Source organism: Myiozetetes cayanensis, unplaced genomic scaffold (genome assembly GCF_022539395.1).
Source record: "Myiozetetes cayanensis isolate MyiCay16 unplaced genomic scaffold, myiCay2020 scf1069, whole genome shotgun sequence".
Classification (NCBI taxonomy): Eukaryota; Metazoa; Chordata; class Aves; order Passeriformes; family Tyrannidae; genus Myiozetetes; species Myiozetetes cayanensis.
In genome coordinates this window covers 1-13,177 of record NW_026086682.1, presented here as the reverse complement: position 1 = coordinate 13,177, position 13,177 = coordinate 1, and the positions used below count along the sequence as shown (strand labels likewise).

General features: G+C 64.7%; 2 protein-coding genes and 1 long non-coding RNA gene across 4 annotated transcripts; all 3 read right to left on the bottom strand.

Annotated features, from left to right (window-relative positions):
• Positions 1-2,106: 2,106 nt before the first annotated feature.
• SPAG7 (sperm associated antigen 7) lies at positions 2,107-8,667 on the bottom strand. Its single transcript, XM_050306022.1, is given in 8 exon segments — positions 2,107-2,219; positions 3,675-3,831; positions 4,020-4,109; positions 6,925-6,939; positions 6,942-7,012; positions 7,999-8,095; positions 8,177-8,244; positions 8,553-8,667. Coding segments are annotated over 8 exon segments (702 nt in total). The 5' UTR covers positions 8,644-8,667.
• A 479-nt stretch (positions 8,668-9,146) lies between these two features.
• On the bottom strand, positions 9,147-12,086 carry LOC126635087 (calmodulin-binding transcription activator 2-like; the record flags this gene model as incomplete). The annotated part of the gene is given in 7 exon segments (XM_050306023.1): positions 9,147-9,236; positions 9,412-9,486; positions 9,593-9,735; positions 11,527-11,547; positions 11,645-11,716; positions 11,872-11,981; positions 11,984-12,086. Coding segments are annotated over 7 exon segments (588 nt in total), but the record flags the coding sequence as incomplete, so codon positions are not given.
• Positions 12,087-12,179: 93 nt separating this feature from the next.
• On the bottom strand, positions 12,180-13,070 carry LOC126635088 (uncharacterized). Of its 2 annotated transcripts, none has more exons than XR_007627492.1 (3): positions 13,024-13,070; positions 12,877-12,979; positions 12,180-12,574 (listed from the first exon to the last, which is right to left on the bottom strand). It is a non-coding gene; the product is annotated as an uncharacterized LOC126635088 (long non-coding RNA). The 2 variants fall into 2 exon arrangements; XR_007627493.1 differs by having other exon boundaries at positions 12,920-12,979.
• Positions 13,071-13,177: the final 107 nt, after the last annotated feature.

Below are 13,177 nucleotides of genomic sequence, written 5' to 3'. Positions count from 1 at the left end.
TGTGACCCCCTGTGTGTGACACCATCCCTGAGCTGATCCAGATGTGATTCCTCCCGTGGATCCTCGTCCAAATCCCTGTGTGTGACACTCCCATCCCCGAGTCCATCCAGATGTGATTCCTCCTGTGGATCCTTGTGCAAATCCCTGTGTGTGACACTCCTGTCACTGAGTCCCCTGGGAATCCTCGAGTAAATCCCTGTGTGACACCCCTGTCACCCCCTGTGTGCCACCCCTGTCACCCTCTGTGTGACACCCCTGTCACCCCCTGTGTGACACCCCTGTCACCGACTCCATCCAGGTGTAAGACCCCCTGTGACCCCCTGTGCCAATCCCTGTGTGTGACACCATCCCTGAGCTGATCCAGATGTGATTCCCCCCAGGAATCCTTGAGTAAATCCCTGTGTGACACCCCTGTCACCCCCTGTGTGACACCCCTGTCACCGAGTCCATCCAGGCGTGAGTCCCTGGGAATCCTTGAGTAGATCCCTGTGTGACACCCCTGTCACCGAGTCCATCCAGGTGTAAGACCCCCTGTGACCCCCTGTGTGTGACACCCCCGTCCCCGAGCTGATCCAGTTGTGACTCCTCCTGTGACCCCAAATCCCTGTGTGACACCCCTGTCCCTGAGTCCATCCAGATGTGATTCCTCCTGGGGATCCTCGTGCCAATCCCTGTGTGACACCCCCACCCCCGAGCCAACCCAGATGTGATTCCTCCTGTGACCCCCCTGTGCCAATCCCCACCACCGAGCCCACCCAGGGGCGAGTCTTCAGGTGTCCTCACATCCCCCCACCCTGTGTCCCCACATCCCCCACCCTGTGACCCCACATTTTCATCCTGTAGACCCCACATCCTCTAGTCCCCCACCCTGTGCACCCCCACATCCCCACCCTGTGACCCCACACTTCATCCCCCACCCTGTGCCCTGCACATCCCCCCACCTGTGACCCCACACTCCCCCCACCCTGTGTCCCCACATCCCCCACCCTGTGACCCCCACATCCTCAGTACCCCAAGTGTCCCCCACATCCCCCACCCTGTGACCCCACAATTCTCCATCCCCACCCTGTGACTCCACATCCCCACCCTGTGTCCCCACATCCCCACCCTGTGACCCCACATTCTTCATCCCCCACCCTGTGACCCCACATTTTCATCCCCCACCCTGTGTCCCCACATCCCCCACCCTGTGACCCCACATTTTCATCCCCCACCCTGTGTCCCCACATCTCCCCCACCCTGTGTCCCCACATTTTCATCCCCCACCCTGTGACCTCACATTTCATCCCCACCCTGTGTCCCACACATCCCCACCCTGTCCCCCACCTCCACCCTGTGTCCCCACATGTTCATCCCCCACCCTGTGTCCCCACATCCCCACCCTGTGACCCCACATCCCACCCTCTGACCCCAAATCCCCACCCTGTGTCCCACATCCCCCATCCCTGGAGTCCTCACATCCTCCCACCCTGTGCCCCCAAAATCCCCACCCTGTGACCCCACATTTTCATCCCCCACCCTCTGACCCCACATTTTCATCCTGTGACCTCACATTTTCATCCCCCACCCTGTGTCCCCACATCCCCCCACCCTCTGACCCCACATCCCCACGGGAGCTGGGGAGACCCTGGGGAGTTGGGGGAGGGTCCCCAAAACCCATCCCCATCTACCCTGCCCGGAGCGTCCTCATCCCCTGTGTGCCCCCGTGTTCTCCCTCCCCTCCCCTGCTGACCTCCCTGACCCTGGGTCACCCCTTTGACCCCACATCCCCCAGTGACCCCCAGGCCAAGTAGGAGGGGGAGGGGCGACAGAACCCACCCTGGGGTCGCTCCCCCGACCCCCTCAATAAAACTCTGAAGCACCACGAGCCCCCCCAAACTCTTTGTTTGTTTGGTTGGTTTGGGGGAGGGTGAGGAGAGGCACGGAACACCCCCACAACCCCCCCAGGAAATGAGGGGGGTCCCCAAAACAAACACTCAGAGGGACCCTTCCCAGGAGCCGAGGTGTTTTTATCACGTCGCCACCGCTCTCCCCACACTGTTAAATAACCCCCACCCCCTCCCCACCCACCCAGGGGTGCATCCCCTCCCATCACGCTGAGGGCCCCTAGGGACCCTCCGGCCCCCCCTCGTCCTCCGCCTGCCGCAGCCGCTTCTTGGCCCGGATCTCGTTCATGGCCTCCTCGATGGAGCGCGTGTCCCGCTTGTTGGCCACCGGCACTGCGGGGAGGGCACAGGGGGTCGAGGCATCTACCAGACCCAGGACCCCACAGACCCCCACAGGAGGGCATCCACCAGGACCCCAGCACCCCCACAGACCCCCACAGGGAGCTCAGCTGTTGGGGGCCACCCCAACAGCTCCCCAAGGTGTCCAGGACACCCCCCCAACGCCTTCCTGGGTGTTGTGACCCCCCAAGACCCCCTCCCCAAGGACCCCCCACAAGACCCCTCCCCAAGGACCCCCCACACCTTCCTGGGTGTTGTGACCCCCCCAAACCCCCTCCCCAGAGGACCCCCCACAAGACCCCCTCCCAAGGACCCCCAACGCCTTCCTGGGTGTTGTGACCCCACCAAGACCCCCTCCCCAAGGACCCCCACACCTTCCTGGGTGTTGTGACCCCCAAGACCCCCACTCCCCAAGGACCCCCACACCTTCCTGGGTGTTGTGACCCCCAAGACCCCTACCCCCATAGGACCCCCCACACCTTCCTGGGTGTTGTGGCCCCACTAAGACCCCCTCCCCAAAGACCCCACACCTTCCTGGGTGTTGTGGCCCCCAAGACCCCCTCCCCAAGTGACACCCCTCACACCTTCCTGGGTGTTGTGGCCTCTCCAAGACCCCCTCCCCAAGGACCCCCCAAGACCCCCTCCCAGGACCCTCACGCCTTCCTGGGTGTTGTGACTCCCCAAGACCCCCTCCCCCAAGGACCCCCACGCCTTCCTGGGTGTTGTGGCCCCACCAAGACCCCCTCCCCTAGGGACCCCTCACGCCTTCCTGGGTGTTGTGGCCCCCCAAGACCCCTCCCAGCCCCCCCAAGGACCCCCCACACCTTCCTGGGTGTTGTGGCTCCACCAAGACCCCCTCCCCAAGGACCCCCAACCGCCTTCCTGGGTGTTGTGGCCCCCACCAAGCACCCCCCCCAAGCCCCCCACACCTTCCTGGGTGTTGTGGTCCCCCAAGACCCCTCCCCAAGGACCCCCTCACACCTTCCTGGGTGTTGTGGCCCCCACAGACCCCCTCCCTCAAGGACCCCCTCCCACGCCTTCCTGGGTGTTGTGGCCCCCAAGGACCCCCCAGACCCCACCTTCCTGGGTGTTGTGGCTCTCCCAAGACCCCCCTCCCCCAAGGACCCCCCACGCCTTCCTGGGTGTTGTGACCCCACCAAGAACCTCCCCAAGGACCCCCACGCCTTCCTGGGTGTTGTGGCCCCCAAGACCCCTCCCCAAGGACCTCCCCACACCTTCCTGGGTGTTGTGGCCCCACCAAGACCCCTCCCCAAGGACCCCCCAGACCCTCCCCAAGTGATCCCCCCAAGACCCCCTCCCAAAGACCCCCCCACACACCTTCCTGGGTGTTGTGACCCCCACCAAGAGCCTCCCACCCACCAAGGACCCCCTGCCTTCCTGGGTGTTGTGGCCCCCTCGAGACCCCCAAGGACCCCCTCCCCAACTCACCACACCCATAGGCCTTGTTGGCCTCCATGGTGCGGGCGGCGGCTTTGGCGGCGTCCGAGCCAATCAGGTGCCGGTATTTGTCCTTGTAATCGTTTGGGGGCCCCGGGGGGGCGGGGCCTCGCTCAAGCTCCGCCTCCTCCTGCTGCGCCGCCAACTCCTGGGGGGGGGGAGGGGCGTCAGCACAGAGCCCCTCCCCCCTCGTGACGACAAACTCCGCCCACTCCAGGTCAATAGGAGGGGCCTTGGGTGGGGCCCAACCTTCCTGCCACACCCACATAGGCCACGCCCCCAAAGTCAGCTCAGGCCACAACACCCCTCGGCCACGCCCTTTTAAGCCCCGCCTACCCGGAGGCGTCGCCGCTCCTCGGCCAGGGCGGGGTCCCACTCCTCCCCCCGCCGGTACGCGTCCAGCTCCTCGTCCGACGGCGCGAACTCCTGGGGACATCCAGGGTGTCACCACCCCCTGCCACCTCCCCTCGTGTCCCTGGGGACACCCAGGGTGTCACCTCCCCCTGCCACCTCCCCTCCTGTCCCTGGGGACACCCAGGGTGTCACCCCCCCTGCCACCTCCCTCTAGTGTCCCTGGGGACACCCAGGTGTCACCACCCCTCTGCCACCTCTGTCACCTCCCCTCATGTCCCTGGGGACACCCAGGGTGTCACCACCCCCTGTCACCTCCCCTCGTGTCCCTGGGGACACCCAGGGTGTCACCACCCCCGTGTGCCCCCCCTGTCACCTCCCCTCGTGTCATTGGGGACACCCAGGGTGTCACCACCCCCTGCCACCTCCCCTCGTGTCCCTGGGGACACCCAGGGTGTCACCCCCTCCTGCCACCTCCCCTCCTGTCCCTGGGGACACCCAGGGTGTCACCACCCTGTCACTCCCTCATGTCATTGGGACACCCAGGTGTCACCTCCCCTCCCTGTGTCCCTGGGGACACCCAGGGTGTCACCACCCCCTGTCACCTCCCCTCCTGTCCCTGGGGACACCCAGGGTGTCACCACCCCCTGCCACCTCCCCTCCTGTCCCTGGGGACACCCAGGGTGTCACCACCCCCTGCCACCTCCCCTTGTGTCCCTGGGGACACCCAGGGTGTCACCACCCCCTGTCACCTCCCCTCCTGTCCCTGGGGACACCCAGGGTGTCACCACCCCCTGCCACCTCCCCTGTGTCCCTGGGGACACCCAGGGTGTCACCACCCCTGCCACCTCCCTCGTGTCATTGGGGACACCTAGGTGTCACCACCCTCTGCCACCTCCTCTCTGTCCCTGGGGACACCCAGGGTGTCACCACCCCCTGCCACCTCCTCGTGTCACTGGGGACACCTAGGGTGTCACCACCCTGTCCCTGCCACCTCCCTCGTGTCCCTGGGGACACCCAGGGTGTCACCTCCCCTGTTGTGCCCCCCTGCCACCTCCCCTCCTGTCCCTGGGGACACCCAGGGTGTCACCACCCCCTGCCACCTCCCCTCGTGTCACTGGGGACACCCAGGGTGTCACCACCCCCTGCCACCTCCCCTCCTGTCCCTGGGGACACCCAGGGTGTCACCACCCCCTGCCACCTCCCCTCCTGTCTGTAGGGACACCCAGGGTGTCACCTCCCCCTGCCACCTCCCCTCGTGTCACTGGGGACACCCAGGGTGTCACCCCCTGCCACCTCCCCTCGTGTCTCTGAGGACACCCAGGTGTCACCCCCTCCTGTCCACCTCCCCTCCTGTCCCTGGGGACACCCAGGGTGTCACCACCCCCTGCCACCTCCCCTCCTGTCCCTGGGGACACCCAGGGTGTCACCACCCCCTCTGCCACCCCCCCTCGTGTCCCTGGGGACACCCAAGCTGTCACCACCCCTGCCACCTCCCCTCGTGTCATTGGGGACACCCAGGGTGTCACCACCCCCTGTCACCTCCCCTCGTGTCCCTGGGGACACCCACAGTGTCACCACCCCCGTGTGCCCCCCCTGTCACCTCCCCTCATGTCATTGGGACACCCAGGTGTCACCACCCTGCCACCTCCCTCGTGTCATTAGGGGACACCCAGGGTGTCACCCACCCCTGTGCCCCCCTGCCACCTCCCCCTGTGTCCCTGGGGACACCCAGGGTGTCACCACCCCTGCCACCTTCCCCTGTGTCCCTGGGGACACCCAGGGTGTCACCCCCTCTGCCACCTCCCCTCCTGTCCCTGGGGACACCCAAGGTGTCACCCCTCCTGTCTCACCTCCCTCCTGTCCCTGGGGACACCCAGAGTGTCACCACCCTGTGTCCCCCTGCCAACTCCCCTCGTGTCATTGGGGACACCCAGGGTGTCACCACCCCCTGTGTCCCCCCTGCCAACTCCCCTCGTGTCATTGGGGACACCCAGGGTGTCACCACCCCCCTGTGTCCCCCCTGTCACCTCCCTTTGTGTCCCTGGGGACACCCAGGGTGTCACCACCCCGGCCACCTCCCCTCCTGTCCCTGGGGTCACCCACGGTGTCACCACCCCCTGTGCCCCCCCTGCCACCTCCCCTCATGTCCCTGGGGACACCCAGGGTGTCACCACCCCCTGTGCCCCCCCCTGCCACCTCCCCTCGTGTCATTGGGGACACCCATGATGTCACCCCCCCTGTCACTTCCCCTCCTGTCCCTGGGGACACCCAGGGTGTCACCCCCTGCCACCTCCCCTCCTGTCCCTGGGGACACCCAGCAGTGTCACCACCCCTGTCACCTCCCCTCTGTCCCTGGGGACACCCAGGTGTCACCTACCCCTGTCACCTCCTTTGTCGTCCCTGGGGACACCCAGGGTGTCACCACCCCCTGTCACCTCCCTCCTGTCCCTGGAGACACCTAGAGTGTCACCACCCTGCCTCCTCTGTGCCCTGGGGACACCCAGGGTGTCACCACCCCTGCCACCTCCCTCAGTGTCATTGGGGACACCCAGGTGTCACCACCCTATCACCTCCCTCCTGTTCATGAGGACACCCAGGTGTCACCACCCCCTGCCACCTCCCCCTGTGTCCCTGGGGACACCCAGGGTGTCACCATCCCCTGCCACCTCCCCTCGTGTCCATGGGGACACCCAGGGTGTCACCTCCCCCGTTTCCCCCTGCCCACCTCCCCTGTGCCCCCTGTCACCTCCCCTCTTGTCCCTGGTGACACCCACGCTGTCCACCCGTGTGCCCCCCCTCTCCTGCCACCCTGCTGCCGTCCCCCTGTTCCCAGAACCCTGGGGACACTGACAGTTGTCCTCCCTCACCCTCTGCCCACCTGCCCCACCTTTTTGAACACCATAGCAGTAACGATTGTCCTCGCTGGTCCCCGGGCGAGAACGACGTCAGCCCGACCACCTCGGCCACGTCAGTGCCTGCAACGACACGGACGTGTCCCCCAGCTGACCCCTGAGGGTCCCCGGCCACCCAGGACCCCCAGCATTCCCAGTATCCCCAGTGTCCCCAACATCCCCCACCAACACATTCCCATGTCCCCAGTGCCCCCTCAGCGTCCCCCAGTGCAAGGAGTACCCCCTGTTGCCCCCTCATTGGCCAAAGCAATCCCCCAGTGCCCTCCCAGTGCCCTCCCAGTGCCCTCCCAGTGTCCCCAACATCCCCCCAGTGTCCTCCCAATGCCTCCCACCACCAATTCCCACGTCCCCAGTACCCCTCAGCGTCCCCAGTGCACTGAGTACCCCCCTATTGACCCCTCATTGGCCAAAGCAATCCCCCCAGTGCCCTCCCAGTGCCCTCCCAGTGTCCTCCCAGTGTCCTCCAGTATCCTCCCAGTGTCCCCAACATCCCCCAGTGTCCTCCCAACATCCCCACCACCAATTCCCACGTCCCCAGTACCCCCTCAGCGTCCCCACTGCAAGGAGTGCCCCCTATTGCCCCCTCATTGGCCAAAGCAATCCCCCCAGTGCCCTCCCAGTGCCCTCCCAGTGCCCTCCCAGTGCCACCAGTGCCCTCCCAGTGTCCCTCCCAGTGTCCCCAACATCCCCCCAGTGTCCTCCCAACATGCCCCCCACCAATTCCCACGTCCCCAGTACCCCCTCAGCGTCCCCAGTGCACGGAGTGCCCCCTATTGCCCCCTCATTGGCCAAAGCAATCCCCAGTGCCCTCCCAGTGCCCTCCCAGTGCCCTCCCAGTGCCCTCCCAGTGCCCTCCCAGTGCCCTCCCAGTGCCCTCCCAGTGCCGCCAGTGCCCTCCCAGTGCCCCCAGTGCTCCCCAGTGCCCTCCCAGTGCCCTCCCAGTGCCCCCAGTGCCCTCCCAGTGCCCTCCCAGTGCCCTCCAGTGCCCTCCCAGTGCCCTCCCAGTGCCGCCAGTGCCCTCCCAGTGCCTCCCAGTGCCCTCCCAGTGCCCCCTCACAGGATGCTCCTCTCGATCTTGTTCATGGGCTGGAAGCGGCGCCGGGGCTCCCCAGTGGCCTGGATGAACTGGGACACCTCCTGCTCCATCTGGGGATGAGGGGGTCAGGAATTTGGGGGTGGGGTGGGGGACACACTCAGGTAACAAGGAGGGGGTGGGGAGGTGCTCACCCTCTTCCTGAACTCGACTTTCTGGCGCTTCTCCTGCTCCTGCAGCTTCTTCACACGAGCGGCTTGTTCTGGGGTGAGGGGGTCAGAGAATTCCACAAGACCCCAAATAAAACCCCTTGAAAGGGGAGAATGTGGGGGCGGGGTCTGAACAGGGGGGGAGGAGCCTGCTGGGTTTGCCCAGCCAATCAGCGAAGCGAGGGGCGTGGCTATCAGAGGAGGGGCGTGGCCAGCCGTGAGGGGATGGCGGAGGGCGGTGAGGGCGAAGGCCGGGACGCACCGCCCTCTTCTCTTCCCTTCCCTTCCTCCCCGCCTTCCCCCCCGCACCTCCCGCCGCTCGCCGCCCTCCCGCTCCCCCCTTTCCGCGGTCCCCGCTGACCCCGCGCCCGCCGCCGGGCCTCGCCGTCGGCGGCCGAGGGCGGCCGCTCCATGGAGCTCAGGATGGAGCCCAGCAGGTCCAGCTCCGCCATCTTGCGACGGGGCGGCGGGGCCACGCCCCCCGCCGTGCTGCGTCACCGCGGGGAGGGGGCGTGGCCTCCTCTAGAATGGGCGTGGTGTAGTAAAAATGGGCGTGTCCTCCATTTAAAGGGGCCGCGTCCCCTCCATTCCCCTCCACCTCCTTCCCAAAAAAGTCTCCCCCTCCCTCCCCCACAAAGCCCCCCAGCCCCCAACCCCGCACACAACCTGTCACGTCTTTTTTATTTTATTTTTTTTTAATTTATTTTTTCCCATTTCCTCGGTTTTTTTTAATGGGACTTTGTACAAACAGCCCACAGGAGGGGCTGGGATGGGGATGGGGAATGGGGCATGCGGGGCAAGGGCAGGTGGGGAGGGGCGTGGGGTGGCTCTGCCTGCCCCTCCCCACGAGCCCCCTGGGGACCCGGACACACTGAAAGCCTTGGGGGTGGCGGGGGGGACACACAGGAGTGAAGCCCCCTGTATCCCCCCGTTGGTGGGGGAGCCCCACGATGCCTGGGGTCCCCGTGGTGGGGTGGGGAGTCACGAGGCCAGGCCCCGCGTCTGTAAACTGTCCACCTCCTTGTTCTGCTTCAGCTCCTCCATCCTGGGGGAGGCAATGTGGGTTTAGGGGCAGGAGGGGTTTAGGGCAGGGTGGGCTCTGCTGAGGGACTCCCTCAGTGCCCCCAGGCTCTCCAGAATTGTCACTGTCCCCCCACCACCCCCCTGTCCCTCTGTGTGTCCCCCCAGGGTGTCCCTGCCGTGTCCCCCCAACCCCGCACCGGTGGCGGCAGCGCCGCAGGAACCTCATGATCTTCCGCGCCGCCTGGTCCTGCTTGAGGGTGAGGAAGGTGCTCCTGGTGAATTAAAAATTAAAAAAAAAAGAAGAGGGAAGGGTAAGGACCCTCCTCTGTCCCTTCATTACCCCCCCAGTGTCCCCATTTCCACCCCCAGGTCCCCCACCGGTGCTGCCGGAGGCTGCGGAAGCGCTGCTGGATGAGCACGGCCGCGCGCCGGCGCCGCTGGAAACGCTTCTGCTCCGCGTAGCTCCGGAACTTGCTCTGGATCAGGATGGCGGCCTGCGTCATCCGCTGGAACAGGGCAAACTGGGAGGGGGGGACAGACACAGAGGGGACAACCCTCAGAGCCTGCGGGGCACGACGGGGTCACGGTGCACCGAATAGGGGTTATAGGGTCACGCCAGGGTCACGCCAGGGTCACCTCAGGGTCACCTCAGGGTCACCTCAGTGTCACAGTGCCCCAAATAGGGGACCCCAATGTCACCTCAGGGTCACCTCAGGGTCACTCAGGGTCACCTCAGGGTCACCTCAGTGTCACAGTGCCCCAAATAGGGGACCCCAATATCACCTCAGTGTCACAGCGCCCCCAATAGGGGTCACAGGGTCACACCAGGGTCACCCCAAGGTCACCTCAGGGTCACAGCGCCCAAAACAGGGGCCACAGGGTCACCTCAGGGTCACCCCAGGGTCACCCCAATGTCACCCCAATGTCACCTCGGTGTCACCCCAGGGTCACAGCGCCCCAAACAGGGACCCCAATGTCACCCCAGTGTCACCCCAGGGTCACCTCAGGGTCACAGCGCCCCGAATAGGGGACCCAGTGTCATCTCAGTGTCACCTCAGTGTCACAGTACCCCAAACAGGGACCCCAATGTCACCCCAGTGTCACCCCAGTGTCACCCCAGTGTCACCCCAGGGTCACAGTGCCCCGAACAGGGGCCACAGGGTCACACCAGGGTCACCCCAGGGTCACCTCAGGGTCACAGCACCCCAAACAGGGACCCCAATGTCACCTCAGTGTCACCCCAGGGTCACCTCAGGGTCACCTCAGGGTCACCTCAGGGTCACAGCACCCCAAACAGGGACCCCAATGTCACCTCAGGGACACCTCAGGGTCACCCCAGGGTCACCTCAGAGTCACACCAGGGTCACCTCAGGGTCACCTCAGGGTCACCCCAGGGTCACCTCAGGGTCACAGTGCCCCGAATAGGGGCCACAGGGTCACCTAAGGGTCACACCAGGGTCACCTCAGGGTCACCTCAGGGTCACAGCACCCCGAATAGGGGCCATAGGGTCACACCAGGGTCACCCCAGGGTCACCTCAGGGTCACCTCAGGGTCACCTCAGTGTCATAGTGCCCTGAACAGGGACCCCAATGTCACCTCAGGGTCACCCCAATGTCACCTCAGGGTCACAGCGCCCCGAATAGGGGACCCAGTGTCATCTCAGGGTCACCTCAGGGTCACCTCAGGGTCATAGCACCCCGAATAGGGGTCACAGGGTCACCTCAGGGTCACCTCTGTGTCACCTCAGTGTCACCTCAGGGTCACAGCGCCCCGAATAGGGGCCCCAGGGTCACCTCAGGGTCACCCCAGGGTCACCTCAGGGTCATAGCACCCCGAATAGGGACCCCAATGTCACCTCAGTGTCACTCCAGTGTCACCCCAGTGTCACCTCAGGGTCACCTCAGGGTCACCTCAGTGTCACAGCGCCCCGAACAGGGTCCCCAGTGTCACCCCAGTGTCACCCCAGGGTCACCTCAGGGTCACAGCACTACAAACAGGGACCCTGGGCTCACCCCGGTGTCACAGCACCCCAAACAGGGGACCCCAATGTCACCTCAGGGTCACCTCAGGGTCACCTCAGGGTCACCCCAGTGTCACCCCAGTGTCACAGTCCCCCAAACAGGGACCCTAGGCTCACCCTGTTGTCACAGGGCCCCCAGGCAAAGACCCCAATATCCAGGTGCTCTCCCAACACCCAGGCACCCCCACCCTGACGTCCCCCCGAACCTGAGGGTACCAAATTGTCCAGACCCCCCCTCCCTTCCAAAACAGCCCCCCAAAATTTGGGGGAGGCCCCCCACAACCCCGTTACCTTCAGAGCAATCCAGGTCAGCTTGTGGGGGCAGAGAGAGAGGCTTTAGGGGGGGCTCTGAGGGAGGGGGGGTTTGGGGTTGCTCAGGAGGGGGTTTTTGGGGTCTCCCCAAAAGTACCTGCTTGTACTTGCGGTAGCAGCGCTGGATGACGGCGGCCGCCAACTCCTGCTGCTCCTTCAGCCTCCGACCCTGGGGAGGGGGAATAAAAGAGGGGGGACACAAAATGGGGGAGGGGGACACAAATGGGGGTGGGGGACACAAAAGGGGGGTCAGCAAGGTCAGAGGGAGTGACTGGGAGGGTCCTGAGGGGGTTTTTGGGGTGTCAGGAGGGGGGTTTGACGCACCCGGTACTTGCGGAAGGCGCCCTGGACGAGGCGCGCGGCCTCGTAGAGCTCGTGCTGCTCCTGCTCGCTGAGGGTCAGCAGGGCCACGGCCCCCTCGCCACGGGAGCCCCCGAGGCGTTCAGGAACTCGGCCCAGCCCACGGCAGACGGCAGGGGGGGAGGGGGAGGCCGCTCAGGGACCCCCAGGGACCCCCGCGGGGCGGGCTCGGCTCTGGGAAGGGGGGACACATGGGAGGGTCAGGGAGACCCCCATGGGGGTATTGGGGGGGTAGAGGATGTGAGAGAGACCCCCCCCCAAACACACAAACACACACCCCAAAAAACCATAACCCAGGGAGATATTGGGGTGTCCCAGAGCGTGGGGGAACCTCCAAAATGAGGATATTGGGGTGTCCCAGAGCGTGGGGGAACCTCCAAAATGAGGATATTGCCAAAATGAGGATATTGGGGTGTCCCAGAGCGAGGGGGAACCTCCAAAATGAGGATATTGGGGTGTCCCAGGAGCGTGGGGGAACCTCCAAAATGAGGATATTGCCAAAATGAGGATATTGGGGTGTCCCAGAGCGAGGGGGAACCTCCAAAATGAGGATATTGGGGGGTCCCAGAGCGTGGGGGAACCTCCAAAATGAGGATATTGGGGTGTCCCAGAGCGTGGGGGAACCTCCAAAATGAGGATATTGGGGTGTCCCAGAGCATGGGGGAACCTCCAAAATGAGGATATTGCCAAAAATGAGGATATTGGGGTGTCCCAGGAGCGAGGGGATCCCACCCCCCACCCCCAAAATGGGATACCCAGGATGTGGGAGATGACCCCTCCCACCACGGGGGCACTGGGTGTAAGGGACCTCCCCCCACACCCCCTCAAAGGGAACATCAGGGGCATCCAAAATCCCAGGGGATGCCCCCCCATGGGGGTACTGGAGGGGTAGAGGATGTGAGAGAGACCCCCCCCACCAAAAAACCATAACCCAGGGAGATATTGGGGTGTCCCAGAGCGTGGGGGAACCTCCAAAATGAGGATATTGGGGTGTCCCAGAGCGTGGGGGAACCTCCAAAATGAGGATATTGCCAAAATGAGGATATTGGGGTGTCCCAGAGAGTGGGGGAACCTCCAAAATGAGGATATTGGGGTGTCCTAGGAGCGATGGGGAACCTCCAAAATGAGGATATTGCCAAAATGAGGATATTGGGGTGTCCCAGAGCTAGGGGAACCTCCAAAATGAGGATATTGGGGTCCCAGGCGGGGAACCTCCAAATGAGGATATTGGGGTGTCCCAGAGCGTGGGGGAACCTCCAAAATGAGGAAT